Source organism: Rattus rattus, chromosome 5, assembly GCF_011064425.1.
Source record: "Rattus rattus isolate New Zealand chromosome 5, Rrattus_CSIRO_v1, whole genome shotgun sequence".
NCBI lineage: Eukaryota > Metazoa > Chordata > Mammalia > Rodentia > Muridae > Rattus > Rattus rattus.
Genome location: NC_046158.1, coordinates 83,769,941 through 83,794,128, shown reverse-complemented (window position 1 = coordinate 83,794,128; position 24,188 = coordinate 83,769,941). Strand labels below are relative to the sequence as shown.

The window sequence follows — 24,188 nt, the reverse complement described above, 5'->3', positions numbered from 1 at the left end:
AAGAGTGTTTCTTCACTGAAAAGTTGTTCAATAGCAGTCACATACATTTTAAAGGCAGAAGGTGTCTTATTTTTACTAAACCTCTTGACACACATACATTTATTTGTGTGTATTAAGCTCTGGTCTTTGGTCACAATGATACACAGCCTATAGACCAGGTTAAAGGGCTTAGTTTTTTTTCTACCATTAACAAAAGGAGAAACCACCAAAAAGATTTTTATGTAGAGTAATAGAATAGTCAGCTACCATAGTAGTTTCCTTTGTGTTCTGTTTCACCTTCCGCAAAACAGCATCAGTCTCATATGGTCCAAAAGAATTAAATGAAAAACTCCAGAAACAATCAATTAATGCATATTAAATCACCTGCTGTTCTGAGATGCATGATAAAATCTCATCTTGTCCCCCCCCACATCATGCCTGGAATATGACTAACTCATAGCCATACTGCATCTGCTACCCTCCCATTAGTCACTTAATAGTTATCACAGTGACTGTCAGTCATCTATCACAGTACTTGTCTTCAGTATCCCTAATTTACTTAATAAAGGCCCCCAGGGAACAAGAGTACTGAAACCTACAATTTGAATATGCTAAAGAAAGGTTGTGAAGTATTTCCTTTAAGAGAAGAGGTGAAACAATAAAATATTTTAGGACAGGTAGATCCTTGTCACATGACTTTATTATACTAAGGTTTTACTTGTTCTGTTCTGTTGTTAGTTAATGTTGATAATCTCTCATTGTGTTTGATTTACTAAGTTTTATGATAGGAATGTATAAATGCATGTGCATGGGAGGATAGGGATTAGGACATGCACCACCTAAAGGCTAGGATAGTATATGGTCTCAGGCATCCATGGTGGGGATGCTCTTGGAACTGGTATTGGGGAACAACTGTCTTGAAGAAGATTTGAGTCGATGGAATAACTAAGAAGCAGTTGTGGTTACCCTGGCAAGAGGTTTTGCACCATGTCTAGGGGAGAAACATCAGCATGAAGAAAGGTAATTAAGTTGCAGAAATAGTTTGAAATTGAGTTCAGTAGAATTTTCAGGATGAAGAGTCAGGTATATAGGCAAGAAAGAGAGAGAAAAGGTATCGCATATAAATCTCGACTTTCTGAAAACCAAGAGGGCCATATTTGGTAGAGGAACATAATGAATTATTGAGCTCGGCCCTGGACATGTTTGGGGGACTCTTATGTTTCTGCATTTAACAGCAGCAAAGCCTGAGAGTGCTAGAAATGTCCATGATACCAAGAGGGACAAATAAATGTGACACATAACATTTGTGAGATGTTATATAATGTTAAACTAGAAGACTACGAAGAATGTTATGTAGCACGAAGAAAGATGGGGAATGAATATCAGTAACTGTAACCAAGTAAGAAAACCTATGCAGAAAATACATGAGCATTTTAACTATGATCATGCAAGGATAGTCGGGTGGTGAATGGAATTTTTGAAGGTTAAATTTTCCATATCAAAATAATTATCTTGGAATTTAAATTATTTATCAGGTTTATTTGTACATCATTGATTTATAGTAGCTTCAGTTTAAACACTTGCATTTATAATCTTATTTAAGAATAATTATTTGAAGTTTTTTGAAAATGTGAACTTTTACTTTGTTGAAAAGTTGAATGGAGGCAAATTCTTAAAAGTTAGCATTGGACATTTCAGCCCTGTTAGAGCTGAGTTAATCATCACACTCACTTCCAGCTTTTCACCTGTCACGTGTGAGCAGTGCAGACAACACAAGTGCCTTACTTTCCTTTGCACACTGAGATTCTTATAAAGGGTTCTTATTCATATAAAGCTTATATTTTGACTTAAATATATGAAGATTTTCACTTTTGATAGTCTTACCTAAGTAGCTACATCTTTTCATATATACAGCTAGTCCATTACGTCTGCTGTACCTTGATCAAGGATTTGCTCTGTGATAGTGTTTATGAATAACTGAATGTGTGGTATTTTAGTTACACCTTAGTTTTAGTCAGTGTTAATTAAAACTGTATTTAACAACATGTGCACATTTCATGTCTATTATTTTAGTGACTTCTTCCAAATGTATACTCACATAACCAGCACAATCAAGAGAATACATTTCTATCACTCCAAAATGTCTACTTGAATCAGTTCCCTGGCTCCAAACACCCAAGATCTTCCTACTTCTATCTCTCAAGATCAGTTTCATTATCTCCAGGATAGCATATAAAATTAATCATATTCTGTACTTTCCTTTGGATCTGTGTGTTTTCATAGCATATGTTATTATTCATCTATGTTGTTGCTTGTGTGTATAACTTTTTGTTGTTTCATGGTATTCAAGTTATGAATATATTATCTGTCACTCTGTTCTCTAGTTAACAAACACATTGTTTCCAAAGTTTGACTATTACTCTGAAATAGTTAATATAAGCATTTTTATAGGTTTATTTCTGAACATCTATTTTCATCTCACCTAAAATTACCGGGTCCAATTATAAGGACTTGCTTAGCTTCATCAGATACTTACAGACTGTTTTCCAAAGTGCATCTACTCTCTTCCATTGCATTGGTAATGCAGGAATGCTTTGTTCTATGTCCTTGCAACCATTTGGATTTCGATTGCAGACATTCCTATGGAATATAATGACTTCTCAATTCATTTGGCATCCTCTGATGCCAATGTGTGATTAAACATCTTTTAATCTGTTTGTTAGCCATCCATACATGTATTTTGTGAGCAGTGTTTTTACATCTTGTTCTTACTTCTATAGTAGATAGTTTGAGTACTAATCCTATGTCTGGCATGGATTTATTGCAAATATTTGCAGTCTGCAAGGGTTCGGTTTTAGTTTTGATTGTAATTCTGTTGTTGTTGTTTTATTTTTTGTTTGTTTGTGTTATTCTTCTCTGTGGATCTCCCTTAGGAGTCCAAACTTTCCTCCCATTTGCATTCCTCTTGCTGCACGTTCCTGAGTACTAACGTTACATACTGGAACCTTTCAAAATCATGATTTGTTCATTTCCTTTATGTATATGTATGTGTGCGGGCACACACTAGTGGGGAAGTCAGAGGATAATCTATAGGAGGTCTCTACTCCTGTGCGAGCTCTGGGGTTGCCTGCATATCCTCTTGGCTCTAAGTGCCTTTACCTGCTGAGCCCTCTGGCCAGGGTTTTCTGTTTTGATTTATATGTGTATGCCCTAAGAAACTTTTGCTTACACCAAAGTTAAAAGTATTTCTTGTCTTTTGTGATAATTTTATTGTTTCAAGCTTTTACATTTTGGGTAGTTATCCATTTAGAATCGTTTCTGAGTAGTAGTACAAGGACAAGATGAAAGTTCTGCTTAGTGATTGACTTTAGTATGAGTAAAGGTTAGCGTGAATCAAGAGGGGTGTGTGTGTGTGTGTGTGTGTGTGTGTACCAAGGTTCCGGGGCATTAAGCCTGTAATTTCACCAAGGATTATATGACATTACATTCCTCAGATAGAATATTGGAGGTCAGGTTCCTTAAATCAGGCAGAGAAGAGAAAGCCCCATTAATGAAAGGGGCTCCATTTTTTGCCAAGTTCAGGAAAGCTGTCTGAATATAGTATACTACACCCTTAGTATTATTGAATTTATCTCTTTGTGTATTATTGTTGAAGTCACTGTCCTTTAACCCATTCACTTTTAAAATCCTCATTCAGCACTTTGCCCTTTTCAATGTCTTTGAACTCAGAAGTTAAGTATTTTTGATCGTGAAAGTTGTATTACTTTGCTTTTTCATGTTTATTCTTGTGTTATGATTTTCACACATCCGGGTTTGGGTATTTTTTTCATTATTATTTAGAGGATCCTTTTACTCTTGAGCATGCATACTACTCAGAGGAGGAAAACGAAAACATCATAAATAACAAGATTGAACAAGGAGGAAAAGGAGCAAATATGAAAAACAAAGGTTAAGTGAAAGAAAGAAAAGGAAGAATGTAAGAGCGGAACTGATGTTGGCATCGTCCAGGTCTTGTTTAGACCATACTGCTATCACTTCATGGCTGCAGCTCTCTGCCGTATGGAGAAGACATTACCTTACAGCCATGTCCTGACTTTCTGCTTCTTAACAAACTTACTTCCTGAATTCGGGCAGGCTCGGGGATAGGGATTCTTGTGACAGTGCCTCACTTGGTGATGAATGAGCACCATGTGGGTGGTTGTCCTCTGAATTTGAACAGTTGTACAGATCTGTAGTGGTCTCTGTCTTCTGCACACAGAAGCTTCTGTTTTCTTAGATGAGACCTGAGAGTTGTATTTAACTGCCATGCAGTCTTGTTGTTCCATATGTGTTTAGTTTAGTGACTCTCCAGGGATTTGGTACAACTGGTAATATTTTTATCTCTTATTCCCTCTGAAGACTTCATGCATGTAGGATTTTACCTTGGGGTACAGATTCATTGTTAGGAGGGTGAGGACAGAGAGCTGAACTTTGCTGCATTTTACCACCTCTATCTGAAAAGGATATGAATTAATACTGCCAGACCTATGAAAATCAATGGCATTCTTACATTGAAAAACCCCACCCTGGAAAACACTGCCATTTGCAGCAAAATGTTTATAAGTATCAGCAACAACTTGTCAGTGTAGACATTCCGTTGATATTTGTATAAATAACGACTACCCTGTGTCTTTTTACTGGGGAATCGAGTCCATTGATGCTGAGAGATATTAAGGCAAATTTGTTACTTCCTGTTATTTGATTCGATGCTATTGATTAACTTGTCTGTTTTAATATTAATAAATGTAGTTTTTATTCATATTGCTCTATATTACAGCTTGAAGTCAGAGATAGGGACAACTCCAGAAGTTCTCTTAGTTATCAGGATTGTTTTAGTTATTCTGCGCTTTTTGCTTTTCTATATGAAGTTGAAAACTGTTCTTTCCAGATCTGTAAAGAACTGTGTTGGAATTTCGACGGGGATTCCAATGAATGGGTAGATTCCTTCTGGTAAAATGGATTTTTTTTAATTTTTTATATATTTTTACATTCCAGATCTTATTCCCCTCCCGGTCCACCCTCCAATTGTTCCACATCTTGTACCTCCTCACCTCCTCCCACCCCGTCTCCACAAGGCTGTCCCCAACCCACTCACAATACCAGACCTCTAAAGGTCCTGGGCCCTCCAGTCTTTTGAGGGTTAGGTGCATCTTCTCTGACTGAACCCAGACCCAGGAGTCCTCTGCTATATATGTTGGAGGCCTCATATCAGCTGGTGTATGCTGCCTGGTTGGTGATCCAGTGTCTGAGAGATCTCAGGGGCCCAGGTTAATTGAAATTCCTGATCCTCCTACAGGCTTGCCCTCTTCCTCAGCTTTCTCAAGCGTTTCCCTAATTCAACAGAGGGGTCAGGAGCTTCTGTTCATTGGTTGGGTGCACATATTTGCATCTGACTCTTTCAGCTGCTTGTTGGGTCTTTTGGAGGGCAGTCATGATAGCTCTCTTTTGGTGAGCACCCCATAGCCTCGGTAATGGGCTCAGGCCTTGCCCCTCACCCCCTTGAGCTGGATCCCACTTTGGGCCTGTCTCTGGACCTTCTTCTCCTCGGGCTCCTCTCCATTTTCATCCCTGCAGTTCTTTCAGTCAGGAACAATTATGGGTCAGAGTTTTGACTGTGAGATAGCAACTCCATTCCTTACTTGATGCCCTCCCTGTCTTTCTGCTAGAGGTGGGCTCAACAAGTTCCCTCTTCCCACTGTAGGACATTTCATCTAGGGTCCCCCCACTTTGAGTCCTGAGAGTCTCTCACTTCCCAGGTCTTGGTACACTGTGGAGGACCCTCCCAACCTCCTTCCTCCCAAGGTTGCCATTTCCATTATTTCTGCTGGCACTCAGATCTTCAGTCCTTTCTGTACCCAATACCATATCATATTCCCCTCTCCCCCAACCCCATCTCCTTTCCCTCCCCTGTCTTTCCCTCCCTGCCTCTTGTGGTTGCTTTCTTCTCCTTCCCAAAGGGACTGAGGAGTCCTCACCTTTTTGAGTTCTGTGGACTCTATCTTGGATATTCTGTACTTTTTTTTTTTTTGACTAATATCCACTTATTAGTGAGAACATACCTTGCATGTCATTTGGGTCTGAGTTACCTCACTCAGGATGATACTATCTAGTTCTATCTATTTGGCTGCAAACCTCAGGATGTCCTCCCTCTTAGTAGCTGAGTGGTTTTCCATTATGTGAATGAATCACATTTTCTGTATCCATTCTTCTATCATGGGACATCTGGGTTGTTTCCAGCTTCTGGCTATTACAAATAAGGCCACTATGAACATAGTGGAACACGTGCCCCTGTGCCATGGTAGGGCATCTTTTGGATATATTCCCAAGTGTGGCATTTAGGTAGGTCTATTTCTAATTTTCTGAGGAATCTTCAAATTGATTTCCAGATTATACCAGTATGCAATCTTACCAGCAATGGGGGAGTGTTCCTGTTTCTCAACATCTCATCTTCCACACATGTTGTCATCTAAGGTTTTGATCTTAGCCATTCTAACTGGTGTAAGGTGGAATCTCAGGGTTGTTTTGATTTGCATTTCTCTGATCACTAAGGACTTTGAACATTTCTTTAGGTGCTTCTCAGCCATTCAAGATTTCTCTGTTGTGAAATCTCGGTTTAGTTCTATACCCCAATATTTTAATTGGATTGTTTGGGGTTTTTTTCTTCTTCTTCTTCTTGTTTTGGTTTGGTTTGGGGTTTTTTGTTTTGGTTTTGTTTGGTTTTGTTTGTTTGCTTTGGTAGTTAGCTTCTTGAGTTCTTTATATATTTTGGATATTAGCCCTTTATTGGATTTTTTCACAATCTGTAGGTTGCCGGTTTGATTTATTAACAATATCCTTTGCCTTACAAAAGCTTTCCAGTTTTGTGAGGTGCCATTTATCAATTCTTGATCTTAGAACATGAGCCATTGGAGTTATGTTTAGGAAATTTCCCCCTGTGCCAATGAGTTCAAGGCTCTTTCCCACTTTCTCTTCCATTAGATTGAATGTATCTGGTTTTATGTGAAGGTCCTTGATCCACTTGGACTTGAGCTTTATGCATGGTGACAAATATGGGTCTATTTTCATTTTTCTAAATACAGACGACCAATGAGACCAGCACCATTTATTGAAGATGCTTTCTTTTTTCCATTGTATATTTTTGGCTTCTTTGTCAAAGATCAAGTGTGCATAAATGTGTGATTTAATTTCTGGGTCTTCAATTCTATTCCATTGAACAACCTGTCTGTTTGCCAATCCATTAGCATGGGAGATCTCTCCATTTTAGAGATCTTCTTTGATTTCTTTCTTGAGAGACTTGCAATTCTTATCATACAGATCTTTCACTTGTTTGGTTAGTTACCTCAAGATATTTTATATCATCTGTAGCTGTTGTGAAGGGAGTTGTTCTCCTAATTTCTTTCTCAACCTGTTTATTGTTTGTATAAAGGAAGACTACTGATTTATTTTAGTTAATTTTTTTATTTGGCCATTGCTGAAGTTGTTTATCAGCTGTAGAAGTTCTCTGGTAGAATTTTTGGGGTCACTTAAGTATACACCATATCATCTGCAAATAGTGATACTTTTATTTCTTCTTTGCCAATTTGTATCCCCTTGATCTCTTTTTGTTGTCTTGTTCTAGCTGGTACTTGATTGGATATGGGGAGAGTGGGAATCCTTGTCTTGTGGGGTTACTTCAAGTATCTCTCCATTTTTATTTGATATTAACTGCTGGTTTGCAGTAAATTGCTTTTATTATGTTTAGGCATAGGCCTTGAGTTCCTGATCTCTCCAATACTTTTAACATGAAGGTGTTTCATATTTTGTTTAATGCTTTTTCTGCAGCTAAGGAGGTGATCATGTGATTTTTTTTCTTTGAGTTTGTTTATTTGGTGATTATGTTAATGGGTTTTTATATATTGAACCAACCTTGCATCCCTGGGATGATGCCTAGTTGATCATGGTGAATGATGGCTTTGATGTGCTCTTGGATTCAGTTTGCAAGAATTTTATTTAGTATTTTTGCATCGACATTCATGAGTGAGATTTGTCTGAAGTTCTTTTTTTGTTAGGGTTCTTGTGTGGTTTAGGTATCAGAGTAATTGTGGCTTCTTAGAATGAATTATGTAGTTTTCCTTATGTTTCTGTTATATGGAATACTTTGAGGAATATTGGTATCAGGTCATCTTTGAAGGTCTGGTAAAATTCCAAACTAAAGCTGTCTGGCCCTAGGCTTTTTTTAGTGGGGAGGTTTTTAATGACTTCCTGTATTTCCTTATGGGATATGGGCCCATTTAGAAAGTTTACCTGTGCCAAATCCAATGTGGGAGATTGAACTCCCAGAAGTATGGACAATCCAGAGACTGCAGGACAGACTGCCACTCCTGCCTACTTATGCCCACATCCCTGGCCCAAGAGGAAACTGCATAGTGCCTCTGGATACAGGAATATAGGAATAGTCAGCAAGAGGAACCTGCTGGTTTCTGCCTGTGCCCGGAACTGAACTGAACCAGTCACATAGCTCCCTGCACCCAAATCCCATGGGACAGAGAACTGGACCCTCAGAAATGCGGACACTCCTGAAAAACTCAAAGGAGACAACTACTTTCTGCCCATATTCCTGACCCAAGAGGAAATCATCTAGTGCCATCTGTGACCCCTAGGCACAGGGACCTAGGAGCAGTCGGGGCAGGACCTTCCGGGTTTCTGCCTGTGCTGAAAGACAGTCACCAGGAGTGTCTACACACCTGAGAACAGAACTCTCTGTTCCCAGATCTGGCTGGAAGAAAACAGGTCTACAGGAGTGCTGACATGCAGGCCTAATACGAGGGTCAAGCCACTGTCAGAGAGAGCAAGAAAAGCTAACACCAGAGACAACCTGATGGCGAGAGGCAAACGCAGGAACCTAAGCAACAGAAATGAAGACTACTTGGCATCATCAGAGCCCAGTTCTCCCAACAAAACAAATACTGGATATCTAAACACACCGGAAAAGCAAGATTTGGATTTAAAATCACATTTTATAATGGTGATGGAGGACTTTAAGAAGGACATAAATAACTCCCTTAAAGAAATACAGACAGCACAGGTACACAAGTAGAAGCTCTTAAAGAGAAATCACAAAAATTCCTTAAAGAATTACAGGAAAACACAACCAAACAGTGAAGGAATTGAACAAAACTGTCCAGGATTTAAAAATTGAAATAGAAACAGTAAAAAAAGCACAAAGGGAGACAACCCTGGATATAGAAAATCTTGGGAAAAGATCAGGAGTCATAGATGCAAGTATCACCAATATAATACAAGAGATAGAAGAGAGAATCTCAGGGGCAGAAGATACCATAGAAATCATGGACACAACTGTCAAAGTTAATGTAAAATGCAAAATGCTCCTAGCCCAAAACATCCAAGAAAGCTAGGACTCAATGAGAAGATCAAGCCTAAGGCTAAAAGGTATAGAAGAGAGTGAAGACTCCCAACTTAAAGGACCAGTAAATATATTCAACAAAATTATAGAAGAAACTTCCCTAACCTAAAGAAAAAGATGCCCATAAACATACAAGAAGCCTACAGAACTCCAAATAGATTGGACCAGAAGAGAAATTCCTCCCGTCACATAATAGTCAAAACACCAAATGCACAAAACAAAGAAAGAATATTAAAAGAAGTAAGGGAAAAAGGTCAAATAACACATAAAGGCAAACCTATCAGAATTACACCAGACTTCTCACCAGAGACTATGAAAGCCAGAAGATCCTGGAGAGATGCCATACAGACCCTAAGAGAACACAAATGCCAGCCCAGGCTACTATATCCAGCAAAACTTTCAATTAACATAGATGGAGAAACCAAGATATTCCATGACAAAAGCAAATTTACACAATATCTCTCTACAAATCCAGCGCTACAAAGGATAATAGATGGAAAACTCCACAAGGAGGAAAACTACACCCTAGAAAAAGCGAGAAAGTAGTCTAGCAATGAAAACAAAAAGAAGAGAGACAAACAAATATAATTCCACCTCTAACAACAAAAATAACAGGAAGCAATAATCACTATTCCTTAATATCTCTTAACAGCAATGGAATCAATTCCCCCAATAAAAAGACATATACTAACAGATTTGATATGTAAAGAGGAAGCAGCATTTTGCTGCATACAGGAAACACACCTCAGAGACAAAGACAGACACTATCTCAAAGTAAAAGGCTGGAAAACAACTTTCCAAGCAAATGGTCCTAAGAAACAAGCTGGAGTAGCCATTCTAATATCGAATAAAATCGATTTTCAACCAAAAATCATCAAAAAAGATAAGGAAGGATACTTCACATTCATCAAAGAAAAAATCCTCCAACATGAACTCTCAATCCTAAATATCTATGCTCCAAATGCAAGGGCACCTACATTCGTAAAAGAAACCTTACTAAAGCTCAAAGCACACATTGCACCTCACACAATAATAGTAGGAGATTTCAACACCCCACTCTCATCAATGGACAGATCATGGGAACAGAAATACAGGGGGGATGGAGGGATGGGATTACAGGGCTTATGTCCTGGAAACTGGGAAAGGGAATAACATTTGAAATGTAAATAAAAAAAATATCCTATAAAAGGGGGGAAAAGGCACATTCCTGGAAAGAAGCAATTTTGCATTAGAGAAAATATATAGAAGATCCATTTGTAAAATGGAAACAAAGGGAAATCCTTGTATTTTAAAATGGCATTAACCTTGATTATAAAGAAAAATTTACCTGCTCTTGATTTAACTTTGGTATTTGGTATTTGTCTAGAAAACCATGCATTTCATCTAGATTTTCCAATTGTGTTGAGTATAGGCTTTTGTAGTAGGATCTGATGATTTGTTGAATTTCCGCCGTTTCTGTTGTTAGTCTCCCTTTTCATTTCTGAGTTTGTTAACTGCCTCTGAGCCCTTTAGGTAGTTTGGCTAGGGGTTTATCTATCTTGTTGATTCTTTCAGATAACCAGCTTTTGGTTCTGCTGATTCTTTGTATTGCTTTCTTTGTTTCTATTTGTTTGATTTCAGCCCTGAGTTTGACATTTCCTGCCATCTACTCCTCTTGAGTGAGTTTGCTTCTTTTTGTTCTATATCTCTCAGGTGTGCTGTTAAGTTGCTAGTGTAAGATCTCTCCAGTTTCTTTACCAGCATTTAGTGCTATGAATTTTCCTTTTAGCACTGCTTTCATTGTGTCCCGTAAGTTTGGGTATGATGTGTCAACATTTTCATTAAATTCCAGAAAGTCTTTAATTTCTTTCTTATTTCATCCCTGACCCAACTATCATTGAGTAGAGAGTTGTTCAGTTTTCACTCAATGTGTATGTTGGTTTTCTGTTGCTTTTGCTGTTATTGGAGACCTGTTTTAGGCCATGGTGGTCTGATAGGGTGCATGGTATTCTCAGTCTTCTTGTGTCAGTGAAGGGTTGTTTTGTGACCAATAATATGGTCAATTTTGAAAAAGGTACCATGAGGTACTTTTGTTTTTGGGTTAAATGTTCTGTAGATATCTGTTAAATCCATTTGGACATTTTTACTATGATAATCCTACAGATCCATGAGCATGAGAGATCTTTCCATCTTCTGATTTCTTCCTCAATTTCTTTCTTCAGAGACTTAAAGTTCTTGTCATATAGGTCTTTCACTTGCTTGGTTAGAGTTACACCAAGATGTTTTATGTAATTCATGGCTGTTGTGAATTTAGGTACTTCCCTTGCTGAAAGTGTTACTAACTGTAGGAATTCTCTGGTACAATTTTTTGGAGTCCTTATGTATATATACTATCGTAGCATCTGCAGATAGCAATGCTTTGACTTCTTCCTTTCCAATTTGTATCACCTTGACCTCTTTTTGTTGTCTGATTGCTATATCTAGAACTTCAAGTACTATATTGAAGAGATGGGGGAGAATGGACAGCTTATTTTATCCCAATTTTTAGTGGAATTGCTTTAAGTTTCTCTTTATTTTGGCTATTGGCTAGCTGTATACTGCCTTTATTTTGTTTATTTATGTACCTTGTATCCCTGATCTCTCCAAGACTTTTAACATGAATGGTATTGGATTTTCTCAAAGACTATTTCAGCATCTGATGAAATGATCATGTGGGTTTTTTTCTTTTGTGTTTTTTGTTTTTTGTTTTTCATTTATTTTGTGTGCATGGTGGATTATGTTGATGGACTTTCTAATATTGAACCAACAACCCTGCATCCCTGGAATTAAGCCTACTTGACCATGATAGAAGATGTCTTTGATGTATTTTTATATTCAGTTTGCTAGTATTTCATTAAGTGGTTTTGCATCAATGTTCATGATGGAAATTGTTCTGAAATTCTCTTTGTTGAGTCTTTGTGTGGTATAGGTATCAGGATGACTGTGGCCTCAGAGAATGAGTTTGGCAGTATTCCTTCTATTTCTATTTTGTGGAATAGTTAAAAGAGTATTAGCATTAGCTCTTCTTTGAAGTCTGATAGAATTTTGTACTAAATCCATCTGGCCCTGGACTTTTTTTGGTTGGGAGACTTTTAATGACTGTTTCTATTTCCTTAGTGTTAATAGGGCTATTCAGATAGCTTACCTGGTCATGATATAGCTTCAGCAATTGGCATCTGTCTAGAAAGTCATTCATTTCATTTAGATTTTCCATTTTTGTGGAGTATAGGCTTTTGAAGTAAGATCTAATGATTCTTTGATTTTTCTTAGTGTCTGTTGTTATGTCTCTGTTTCATTTCTGATTTTGTTAATTTGCACACTGTCTCTCTACGTCTTAGTTAGTTTGACTAGGAGTTTGTCTATCTTGTTGGATTTTCTCAAAGAACCAGCTCTTGGTTTAGTTAGTTCTTTGTATTGTTCTCTTATTTCTAATTGATTGATTTCAGGCCTGAGTTTGATTATTTCCTGCCAACTACTCCTCCTGGGTGTGTTTGCTTCTTTTTTTCTTCCTTCTAGAGCTTTCAGGTTTACTTTTAATACATTAGTGTGAGAATTCTCCACCTCCTTTATGAGGGCACTTAGTGCTGTGAACTTTCCCCCATCACTGTCTACATAGTGTGCCACAGTTCTGGGTATGCTGTGTCCTCATTTTCATTGAATTCTACCAAGTCTTTAATTTTTTTATTTTTCTTCCATGACCCAGTGATCATTAAGTAAAGAGTTGTTCAGTTTACATGAGTATGTAGGCTTTCTGTTGTTTCTATTGTTGATGAATTCCAGATTTAATCCATGGTAATCTGATGGGGTTATTTAAATCTTCTTGTATCTGTTGAGGCTTGCTTTGTAACCAGTTATAAAGTCAGTTTTGGAAAAGGTTCTGTGAGGTGCTGAGAAGAAGGTATATTTCTTTTGTCTTTAGGCAGAATGTTCTGTTAGGTTCATTTAATCATAACCTCTGTTAGTTTCATTATTTCTCTGTTTAGCTTCTGTCCATTGATAAGAGTAAGGTGTTGAAGTCTCCTACTATTAATATGTGGGTTCAATGTATGATTTAAGCTTTAGGTAATATTTCTTTTGTTTTTTTATTAACTTGAATATTTCTTATATACATTTCGAGTGTTATTCCCTTTCCCGGTTTCCGGGCAAACATCCCCTTCCCTCCCCTTCCTTATGGGTGTTCCTTCCCACCCTCCCCCATTGCCGCCCCCCCCAACAGTCTGGTTCACTGGGGGTTCAGTCTTAGCAGGACCCAGGGCTTCCCCTTCCACTGGTGCTCTTACTAGGATATTCATTGCTACCTATGAGGTCAGAGTCCCGGGTCAGTCCATGTATAGTCTTTAGGTAGTGGCTTAGTCCCTGGCAGCTCTGGTTGCTTGGCATTGATGTACATATGGGGTCTTGAGCCCCTTCAAGCTCTTCCACTTCTTTCTCTGATTCCTTCAATGGGGGTCCTATTCTCAGTTCAGTGGTTTGCTGCTGGCATTCGCCTCTGTATTTGCTGTATTCTAGCTGTGTCTCTCAGGAGCGATCTACACTTCTGCACTTCTTTGCTTCATCCATCTTGTCTAATTGGCTGGTATATATATGGGCCACATGTGGGGCAGGCTCTGAATGGGTGTTCCTTCAGTCTCTGTTTTAATCTTTGCCTCTCTATTCCCTGCCAAGGGTATTCTTGTTCCCCTTTTAAAGAAGGAGTGAAGCATTCACATTTTGATCATCCGTCTTGAGTTTCATTTGTTCTAGGCATCTAGGGTAATTCAAGCATTTGGGCTAATAGCCACTTATCAATGAGTGCATACCATGTATGTCTTTCTGTGATTGGGTTAGCTCACTCAGGATGATATTTTCCAGTTCCAACCATTTGCCCTATTAATTTCATAAAGTCGTTGTTTTTTGATAGCTGAGTAATATTCCATTGTGTAGATGTACCACATTTTCTGTATCCATTCTTCTGTTGAAGGGCATCTGGGTTCTTTCCAGCTTCTGGCTATTATAAATAAGGCTGCGATGAACATAGTGGAGCACGTGTCTTTTTTATATGTTGGGGAATCTTTTGGGTATATGCCCAAGAGAGGTATAGCTGGATCCTCAGGCAGTTCAATGTCCAATTTTCTGAGGAACCTCCAGACCGATTTCCAGAATGGTTGTACCAGTCTGCAATCCCACCAACAATGGAGGAGTGTTCCTCTTTCTCCGCATCCTCGCCAGCATCTGCTGTCACTTGAGTTTTTGATCTTAGCCATTCTCACTGCTCTGAGGTGAAATCTCAGGGTTGTTTTGATTTGCATTTCCCTTATGACTAAAGATGTTGAACATTTCTTTAGGTGTCTCTCAGCCATTCGGCATTCCTCAGCTGTGAATCCTTTGTTTAGCTCTGAACCCCATTTTTTAATAGGGTTATTTGTCTCCCTGTGGTCTAACTTTTTGAGTTCTTTGTATATTTTGGATATAAGGCCTCTATCTGTTGTAGGATTGGTAAAGATCTTTTCCCAATCTGTTGGTTGCCGTTTTGTCCTAACCACAGTGTCCTTTGCCTTACAGAAGCTTTGTAGTTTTATGAGATCCCATTTGTCGATTCTTGATCTTAGAGCATAAGCCATTGGTGTTTTGTTCAGGAAATTTTTCCCAGTGCCCATGTGTTCAGATGCTTCCCTAGTTTTTCTTCTATTAGTTTGAGTGCGTCTGGTTTGATGTGGAGGTCCTTGATCCACTTGGACTTAAGCTTTGTACAGGGTGATAAGCATGGATCGATCTGCATTCTTCTACATGTTGACCTCCAGTTGAACCAGCACCATTTGCTGAAAATGCTATCTTTTTCCATTGGATGGATTTGGCTCCTTTGTCAAAATCAAGTGACCATAGGTGTGTGGGTTCATTTCTGGGTCTTCAATTCTATTCCATTGGTCTATCTGTCTGTCTCTGTACCAATACCATGCAGTTTTTATCACTATTGCTCTGTAATACTGCTTGAGTTCAGGGATATGATTCCCCTGAAGTCCTTTTATTGTTGAGGATAGTTTTAGCTATCCTGGGTTTTTGTTATTCAGATGAATTTGCAAATTGTTCTGTCTAACTCTTTGAAGAATTGGATTGGTATTTTGATGGGGATTGCATTGAATCTGTAGATCGCTTTTAGTAAAATGGCCATTTTTACTATATTAATTCTGCCAATCCAGGAGCGTGGGAGATCTTTCCATCTTCTGAGATCTTCTTCAATTTCTTTCTTCAGTGTCTTGAAGTTCTTATTGTACAGATCTTTTACTTGCTTGGTTAAAGTCACACCGAGGTACTTTATATTATTTGGGTCTGTTATGAAGGGTGTCGTTTCCCTAATTTCTTTCTCAGCTTGTTTCTCTTTTGTGTAGAGGGAGGCTACTGATTTATTTGAGTTACTTTTATACCCAGCCACTTTGCTGAAGTTGTTTATCAGCTTTAGTAGTTCTCTGGTGGAACGTTTGGGATCACTTAAATATACTATCATATCATCTGCAAATAGTGATATTTTGACTTCTTCTTTTCCGATCTGTATCCCCTTGACCTCCTTTTGTTGTCTGATTGCTCTGGCTAGAACTTCAAGAACTATATTGAATAAGTAGGGAGAGAGTGGGCAACCTTGTCTAGTCCCTGATTTTAGTGGGACTGCTTCAAGTTTCTCTCCATTTAGTTTAATGTTAGCCACTGGTTTTTGTATATGGCTTTTACTATGTTTAGGTATGGGCCTTGAATTCCTATTCTTTCCAGGACTTTTATCATGAAGGGGTGTTGAATTTTGTCAAATGCTTTCTCAGCATCTAATGAAATGATCATGGTTTTGTTCTTTCAGTTTGTTTATATAATGGATCACGTTGATGGTTTTCCGTATATTAAACCATCCCTGCATGCCTGGGGTGAAGCCTACTTGATCATGGTGGATGATTGTTTTGATGTGCTCTTGGATTCTTTTTGCCAGAATTTTTTTGAGTATTTTTGCATCGATATTCATAAGGGAAATTGGTCTGAAGTTCTCTTTCTTTTTTGGGTCTTTGTGTGGTTTAGGTATAAGAGTAATTGTGGCTTCATAGAAGGAGTTCGGTAGTGCTCCATCTGTTTCAATTTTGTGGAATAGTTTGGATAATATTGGTGTGAGGTCTTCTATGAAGGTCTGATAGAATTCTGCACTGAGCGCATCTGGACCTGGGCTCTTTTTGGTTGGGAGACCTTTAATGACTGCTTATATTTCCTTAGGAGTTATGGGGTTGTTTAACTGGTTTATCTGTTCCTGATTTAACTTGGTACCTGGTATCTGTCTAGAAATTGTCCATTTCCTGCAGATTTTCAAGTTTTGTTGAATATAGGCTTTTATAGTAAGATCTGATGATTTTTGAATTTTCTCTGAATCTCTAGTTATGTCTCCCTTTTCATTTCTGATTTTGTTAATTTGGACACACTCTCTGTGTTCTCTCGTTAGTCTGGCTAAGGGTTTATCTATCTTGTTGATTTTCTCAAAGAACCAACTTTTGGTTCTGTTGATTCTTTCTATGGTTCTTTTTTGTTTCTACTTGGTTGATTTCAGCTCTGAGTTTGATTATTTCCTGCCTTCTACTCCTCCTGGGTGTATTTGCTTCTTTTTGTTCTAGAGCTTTTAGGTGTGCTGTCAAGCTGCTGACATATGCTCTTTCCTGTTTCTTTCTGCAGGCACTCAGCGCTATGAGTTTTCCTCTTAGCACAGCTTTCATTGTGTCCCATAAGTTTGGGTATGTTGTACCTTCATTTTCATTAAATTCTAAAAGTTTTTAATTTCTTTCTTTTATTTCTTCCTTGACCAGGTTATCATTGAGTAGAGCATTGTTCAATTTCCCGCATTATATGTGGGGATTCTTCCTTATTGTTATTGAAGACCAGCTTTAGGCAGTGGTGGTCCGATAGCACGCATGGGATTATTTCTATCTTTCTGTACCTGTTGAGGCCCGTTTTTTGACCAATTATATGGTCAATTTTGGAGAAAGTACCATGAGGAGCTGAGAAGAAGGTATATCCTTTTGCTTTAGGGTAGAACGTTCTATAAATATCCGTTAAGTCCATTTGGCTCATGACTTCTCTTAGTCTGTCTACGTCTCTGTTTAATTTCTGTTTCCATGATCTGTCCATTGATGAGAGTGGGGTGTTGAAATCTACTACTATTATTGTGTGAGGTGCAATGTATGTTTTGAGCTTCAGTAAGGTTTCTTTTATGTACGTAGGTGCCCGTGTATTTGGAGCATAGATATTTAGGATGGAGAGTTCATCTTGGTGGATTTTTCCTTTGATGAATATGAAGTGTTCTTCCTTATCTGTTTTGATGACTTTTAGTTGAAAATCGATTTTATTTGATATTAGAATGGCTACTCCAGCTTGTTTCTTCCGACCATTTGCTTGGAAAGTTGTTTTCCAGCCTTTCACTCTGAGGTAGTGTCTGTCTTTGTCTCTGAGGTGTGTTTACTGTAGTCAGCAGAATGCAGGGTCCTCGTTGTGTATCCAGTTTGTTAATCTATGTCTTTTTATTGGGGAGTTGAGGCCATTGATGTTGAGAGATATTAAGGAATAGTGATTATTGCTTCCTGTTATATTCATATTTGGATGTGTTATGTTTGTGTGCTTTTCTTCTCTTTGTTTTGTTGCCAAGACGATTAGTTTCTTGCCTCTTCTAGGGTATAGCTTGCCTCCTTATGTTGGGCTTTACGATTTATTATCCTTTGTAGTGCTGGATTTGTAGAAAGATATTGTGTAAATTTGGTTTTGTCATGGAATATCTTGGTTTCTCCTTCTATGTTAATTGAGAGTTTTGCAGGATACAGTAGCCTGGGCTGGCATTTGTGTTCTCTTAGGGTCTGTATGACATCAGTCCAGGATCTTCTGGCCTTCATAGTTTCTGGTGAAAAGTCTGGTGTGATTCTGATAGGTCTGCCTTTATATGTTACTTGACCTTTTTCCCTTACTGCTTTTAATATTCTTTCTTTATTTTGTGCGTTTGGTGTTTTGACTATTATGTGACGGAGGTGTTTTTTTTCTGGTCCAATCTATTTGGAGTTCTGTAGGCTTCTTGTATGCCTATGGGTATCTCTTTTTTAGGTTAGGAAGTTTTCTTCTATGATTTTGTTGAAGATATTTACTGGTCCTTTGAGCTGGGAGTCTTCACTCTCTTCTATACCTATTATCCTTAGGTTTGATCTTTCTCATTGAGTCCTGGATTTCCTGTATGTTTTGGACCAGCAGCTTTTTCCACTTTACATTATCTTTGACAGTTGAGTCAATGATTTCTATGGAATCTTCTGCTCCTGAGATTCTCTCTTCCATCTCTTGTATTCTGTTGGTGAAGCTTGTATCTACAGCTCCTTGTCTCTTCTTTTGGTTTTCTATATCCAGGGTTGTTTCCATGTGTTCTTTCTTGATTGCTTCTATTTCGATTTTTAATTCCTTCAACTGTTTGATTGTGTTTTCCTGGAATTCTTTCAGGGATTTTTTGTGACTCCTCTCTATGGGCTTCTACTTGTTTATTTATGTTTTCCTGGAATTCTTTTAGGGATTTTTGCGATTCCTCTCTGTAGGCTTCTACTTGTTCTCTAAGGGAGTTCTTCACATCTTTCTTGAAGTCCTCCAGCATCATGATCAAATATGATTTTGAAACTAGATCTTACTTTTCTGGTGTGTTTGGATATTTCATGTTTGTTTTGATGGGAGAATTGGGCTCCGATGGTGCCATGTAGTCTTGGTTTCTGTTGCTTGGGTTCCTGCGCTTGCCTCTTCCCATCACGTTGTCTCTGGTGTTACTTCGTTCTGCTATTTCTGACAGTGGCTAAACTGTCCTATAGGCCTGTGTGTCAGGAGTGCTTTAGACCTGTTTTCCTCTCTTTCAGTCAGTTATGGGGACAGAGTGTTCTGCTTTCGGGCGTGTAGTTTTTCCTCTCTACAGGTCTTCAGCTGTTCCTGTGGACCTGTGCCTTGAGTTCACCAGGCAGGTCACTTGCAGCAGAAAAGTTGGTCTTACCTGTGGTCCCGAGGCTCAATTTCGCTCGCGGGGTGCTGCCCACGGGCTCTCCGCAGTGGCAGCAACCAGAAAGATCTGCGCCGCCCCTTCCGGGAGCCTCTGTGCACCAGGGTTCCAGATGGAGTTTGGTGTTTTCCTCTGGAATCAGTAATGTGTGCAGAGTGCAGTCTCTTCTGGTTTCCCAGGCGTGTCTGCCTCTCTGAAGGTTTAGCTCTCCCTCCCACGGGATTTGGGTGCAGAGAACTGTTTATCCGGTCTCTTTCCTTCAGGTTCCGGCGGTGTCTCAGGCAGGGGTCCTGCCGCTCCTGGGCCCTCCCCCACAGGAACCCAGAGGCCTTATACAGTTTCCTCTTGGGCCAGGGATGTGGGCAGGGGTGGGCAGTCTTGGTGGTCTCTTCCGCTCTGCAGCCTCAGGAGTGCCCACCTGACCAGGCGGTGAGGTCTCTCTCCCACGGGGTCTGGGAGCAGAGAGCTGCTGCGGGCCGGGATCCGCGGGTGTGGGACTTCCGGTAAACACAGGAAGTGCCCGGTCCTAGAGGAATTCTGCCTCTGTGTGTCCTGATTTCACCAGGCAAGTCACTTGCAGCAGATAAGTTGGTCTTACCTGTGGTCCCAAGGCTCAAGTTCGCTCGTGGGGTGCTGCCCACGGGCTCTCCGCGGCGGCAGCAACCAGGAAGCGGTAATATTTCTTTTATGAATATGGGTACCCTTGCATTTGGAGCAGATATTCAGAATTGAGATATCCTCTTGGTGGGTTTTTCCTTTGATGAGTACAAAGCATCCTTCCCTGTCTCTTGTGATTACTTTTGGTTGGAAGTCTATTTTAATTAGATATTGAAATGGCTACTCTAGCTTGTTTCTTAGGTCTCTTTGCTTGGAAAACTTTCTTCCAACCCTTTATTTTGAGATAATCACTGTCTTTATTACTGAGATGTGGGTTTTTTGTTTTGTTTTGTTTTGTTTTTTTTGTTTTTGTTTTTGTTTTTGTTTTTTTACTAAGAGTCATTTTATTACTATTTTTTAAAGACAAGTAGTATTTGGTATTATACTGTGTCTATGGGCTATCTTTTTTTTTTTTTTTATTAACTTGAGTATTTCTTATGTACATTTCGAGTGTTATTCCCTTTCCTGGTTTCCGGGCAACATCCCTTCCCTCCCCCCCCTTCCTTATGGGTGTTCCTCCCAACCCTCCCCCCATTTCCGCCTCCCCGACAGTCTAGTTCACTGGGGTTCAGTCTTAGCAGGACCCAGGGCTTCCCCTTCCACTGGTGCTCTTACTAGGATATTCATTGCTACCTACGAGGTCAGAGTCCAGGGTCAGTCCATGTATAGTCTTTAGGTAGTGGCTTAGTCCCTGGAAGCTCTGGTTGCTTGGCATTGTTGTACATATGGGGTCTCAAGCCCCTTCAAGCTCTTCCAGTTCTTTCTCTGATTCCTTCAATGGGGGTCCTATTCTCAGTTCAGTGGTTTGCTGCTGGCATTCGCCTCTGTATTTGCTGTATTCTGGCTGTGTCTCTCAGGAGCGATCTACACTTCTGCACTTCTTTGCTTCATCCATCTTGTCTAATTGGCTGGCTGTATATGTATGGGCCACATGTGGGGCAGGCTCTGAATGGGTGTTCCTTCAGTCTCTGTTTTAATCTTTGCCTCTCTCTCCCTGCCAAGGGTATTCTTGTTCCCCTTTTAAAGAAGGAGTGAAGCATTCACATTTTGATCATCCGTCTTGAGTTTCATTTGTTCTAGGCATCTAGGGTAATTCAAGCATTTGGGCTAATAGCCACTTATCAGTGAGTGCATACCATGTATGTCTTTCTGTGATTGGGTTAGCTCACTCAGGATGATATTTTCCAGTTCCAACCATTTGCCTCACTTAATTTCATAAAGTCGTTGTTTTTGATAGCTGAGTAATATTCCATTGTGTAGATGTACCACATTTTCTGTATCCATTCTTCTGTTGAAGGGCATCTGGGTTCTTTCCAGCTTCTGGCTATTATAAATAAGGCTGCGATGAACATAGTGGAGCACGTGTCTTTTTTATATGTTGGGGAATCTTTTGGTTATATGCCCAAGAGAGGTATAGCTGGATCCTCAGGCAGTTCAATGTCCAATTTTCTGAGAAACCTCCAGACTGATTTCCAGAATGGTTGTACCAGTCTGCAACCCCACCAACAATGGAGGAGTGTTCCTCTTTCTCCCGATCCTCGCCAGCATTTGCTGTCACCTGAGTTTTTGATCTTAGCCATTCTCACTGGTGTGAGGTGAAATCTCAGGGTTGTTTTGATTTGCATTTCCTGATGACTAAAGATGTCGAACATTTCTTTAGGTGTTTCTCAGCCATTCAGCATTCCTCAGCTGTGAATTCTTTGTTTAGCTCTGAACCCCATTTTTTAATAGGGTTATTTGTCTCCCTGCGGTCTAACTTTTTGAGTTCTTTTATATTTTTGATATAAGGCCTCTATCTGTTGTAGGATTGGTAAAGATCTTTTCGTCTATGGGCTATCTTGACTCTGGCTTTTGGTCACACAAGCATTGTTGGGTATGTGGCAGATTTTGTTTAAGCATTCATTCTGTTAGCCTATGACATTTTACTGGGCAATTGAGTCCATTAATGTTGAAAGATATTAATGACCAGTTTGTTACTTCCTGTTATTTTTATATTGGTTGGTCGTAGAGTGTGTGTGTGTGTGTGTGTGTGTGTGTGTGTGTGTGTGTGTGTGTCTTCTTTTGGTTTTAACAGTGTGAAATTATTTATTTCCTGTGTGTTCTTGCTTCATTGAGTTGGGAGTTTCCTTTCTAGTAATCTCTATGGCTGGTTTAGTGGAATGGTATTGTTGAAATTTGGTTTAATCATAGAATATGTTATCTTGGTTTCGCTATCTGTGTTGACAGAAAGTTTTACTAGGCTGACATCTGTGAGGTCTCAGGGTCTGCTCACCCTGCCCAGACCCTTCTATCTTTAGAGTCTCAGATGAGAAATCAGGTATAATTTTGATAGATATGACTTTATATGTTAACTGGCCTTTTCCCTTGCTGCTTTTAAAATTCTTTCTTTGCTTTGTATATTTAGTGTTTTAATTATTATGTGGTAGGTCCAATCTATTTGGTGTTCTGTAAGCTTCTTGTACTTTTATAGGCACCTGTTTAGCTTAGGTATATTTTCGTCTATGTTTTTGCTGGAGATGTTTGCTGGGCCTTTGAGCTGTGAATCTTCTTCTATTCCTATCATTCCTTGGTATGGTCTTTTCGTAGTGTCCCAAATTTCCTGGATGTTTTGTGTCATGAACTTTTTAGATTTTGAGTTTTTGACCAATATATTGATTTCTTCTATCATATCTTCTACACCTGAAATTCCCTATTCCATCTCCTGTTTTGTGTTGGTAATATCTAAGTTTATATTTTCTTTATTGCCTCTATTTCTCTTTTAAGGTCTTGGAGAGTTTTATTTATATCCTTCACCTGTTTGTATTTTCCTGTATTTCTTTATTTTTATTTTCCTCCTCTTTTAATCTCCTTTAATCACTCTACCTGTTTGAGTGTATTTTCCTGTATTTCTTTAATGGATTTATTCATTTCCTCTTTACAGACCTTCATTGTCTTTATAAGATGAGATTTAAGACTATCCTCTTGTGCTTCATTTTCATTAAGATATCCAGGGTTTGCTGTAGCAGGATAGATGCCATTTTGTTGATTCTGTTTTCATGCTGGCCTTTAGGCATCTGCTTTTCCCGGATGTTACTAGGTGATCCTTATGGCAGGAGGACTTCTGGGGAAAGGTGAGGGGAGGGAGATGAGCCAGGCAGTGGAAGACAGGATACCTGACTCTGCTAGCTCTGCTTCAGGTGGGCACTGTTGGTGAGGGATTGGTAGGACAGTGTTCCAAACTAGTAGTTCTTGGGGTCCCTGCAGGTGTTCATGGAAAAGCAGGATGCCCTTAGTGTACTACAAGTCTCCTCAGGACTGAATAGTGAGCCCAGAGCTAGACAATGGGTTTTAGGGTACCCCATGCAACTCCTCTGCAGACTGTGTCCAGTGAAGACCAGCTGGAAATGCATTGATGGGGGAGGGTTCCAAGCTGGTCAGTCTTGACTCACCCCCTGCAAGGATGCTCTTGGGGTCCTGCAAGGCTCCTCAGGACCAAAGAAGCAAAATATTAAAACTTAAATCTGATTGAAAGAGAACAAGGAGAGGTATATGGTGGGGAGGAAAGGGAAGGGGGAGTGATGAAATTATAATCTAAAGCAATACAACTAATTTTTAAAATTTTTAATCTGAACTTTTATAAGGATACATATCCCATTTTTCAGAGTGGTGCAGTAGTTAAGAATGATCTCTAGAATAAGAAAATCTGTATCGAAAAATCCACGGTTTGATTTCTCTTGGTCTCTCTGTGCTTTAGGAAATATAATCTATTCTCTCACATCACATACTTGCTTTAAAGAAGAAAAAATATAAAAGATCTGTATAATTGCACTGAGATTCTAATGTATCTTTTAACTGTTTTACAGAAGAGGATAAATATAATATCTATTCGCCTTTGCTCTTCAAGTATTTCCTGGCAGAAGGAATCGTCAATGGACACACTCTGTTGGTTGCATCTGCTAAAGAAAATCCTGCCAAAATTTTACAGGTATAGAATATAGTAATTCAACATATATTTTGAATGTTTGATGAAAAAAAAACGTATATACAAGTAAGGCATGTCCTTACAGATTCTATTTAGACATTATGAGGAGGTTTTGTTTTTTC

The 24,188-nt window shown here is 39.1% G+C and overlaps 1 protein-coding gene across 1 annotated transcript in view; it reads left to right on the top strand.

Annotated features, from left to right (window-relative positions):
- Window positions 1–24,188, top strand: part of Elp4 (elongator acetyltransferase complex subunit 4) — a 195,591-nt gene that overhangs the window by 12,519 nt on the left and 158,884 nt on the right. Inside the window, exon 3 of the mRNA XM_032903846.1 lies at window positions 23,948–24,069. Within this exon, the coding sequence (XP_032759737.1) occupies window positions 23,948–24,069 (122 nt within the window). The remainder of the gene's footprint in view (window positions 1–23,947; window positions 24,070–24,188) is intronic.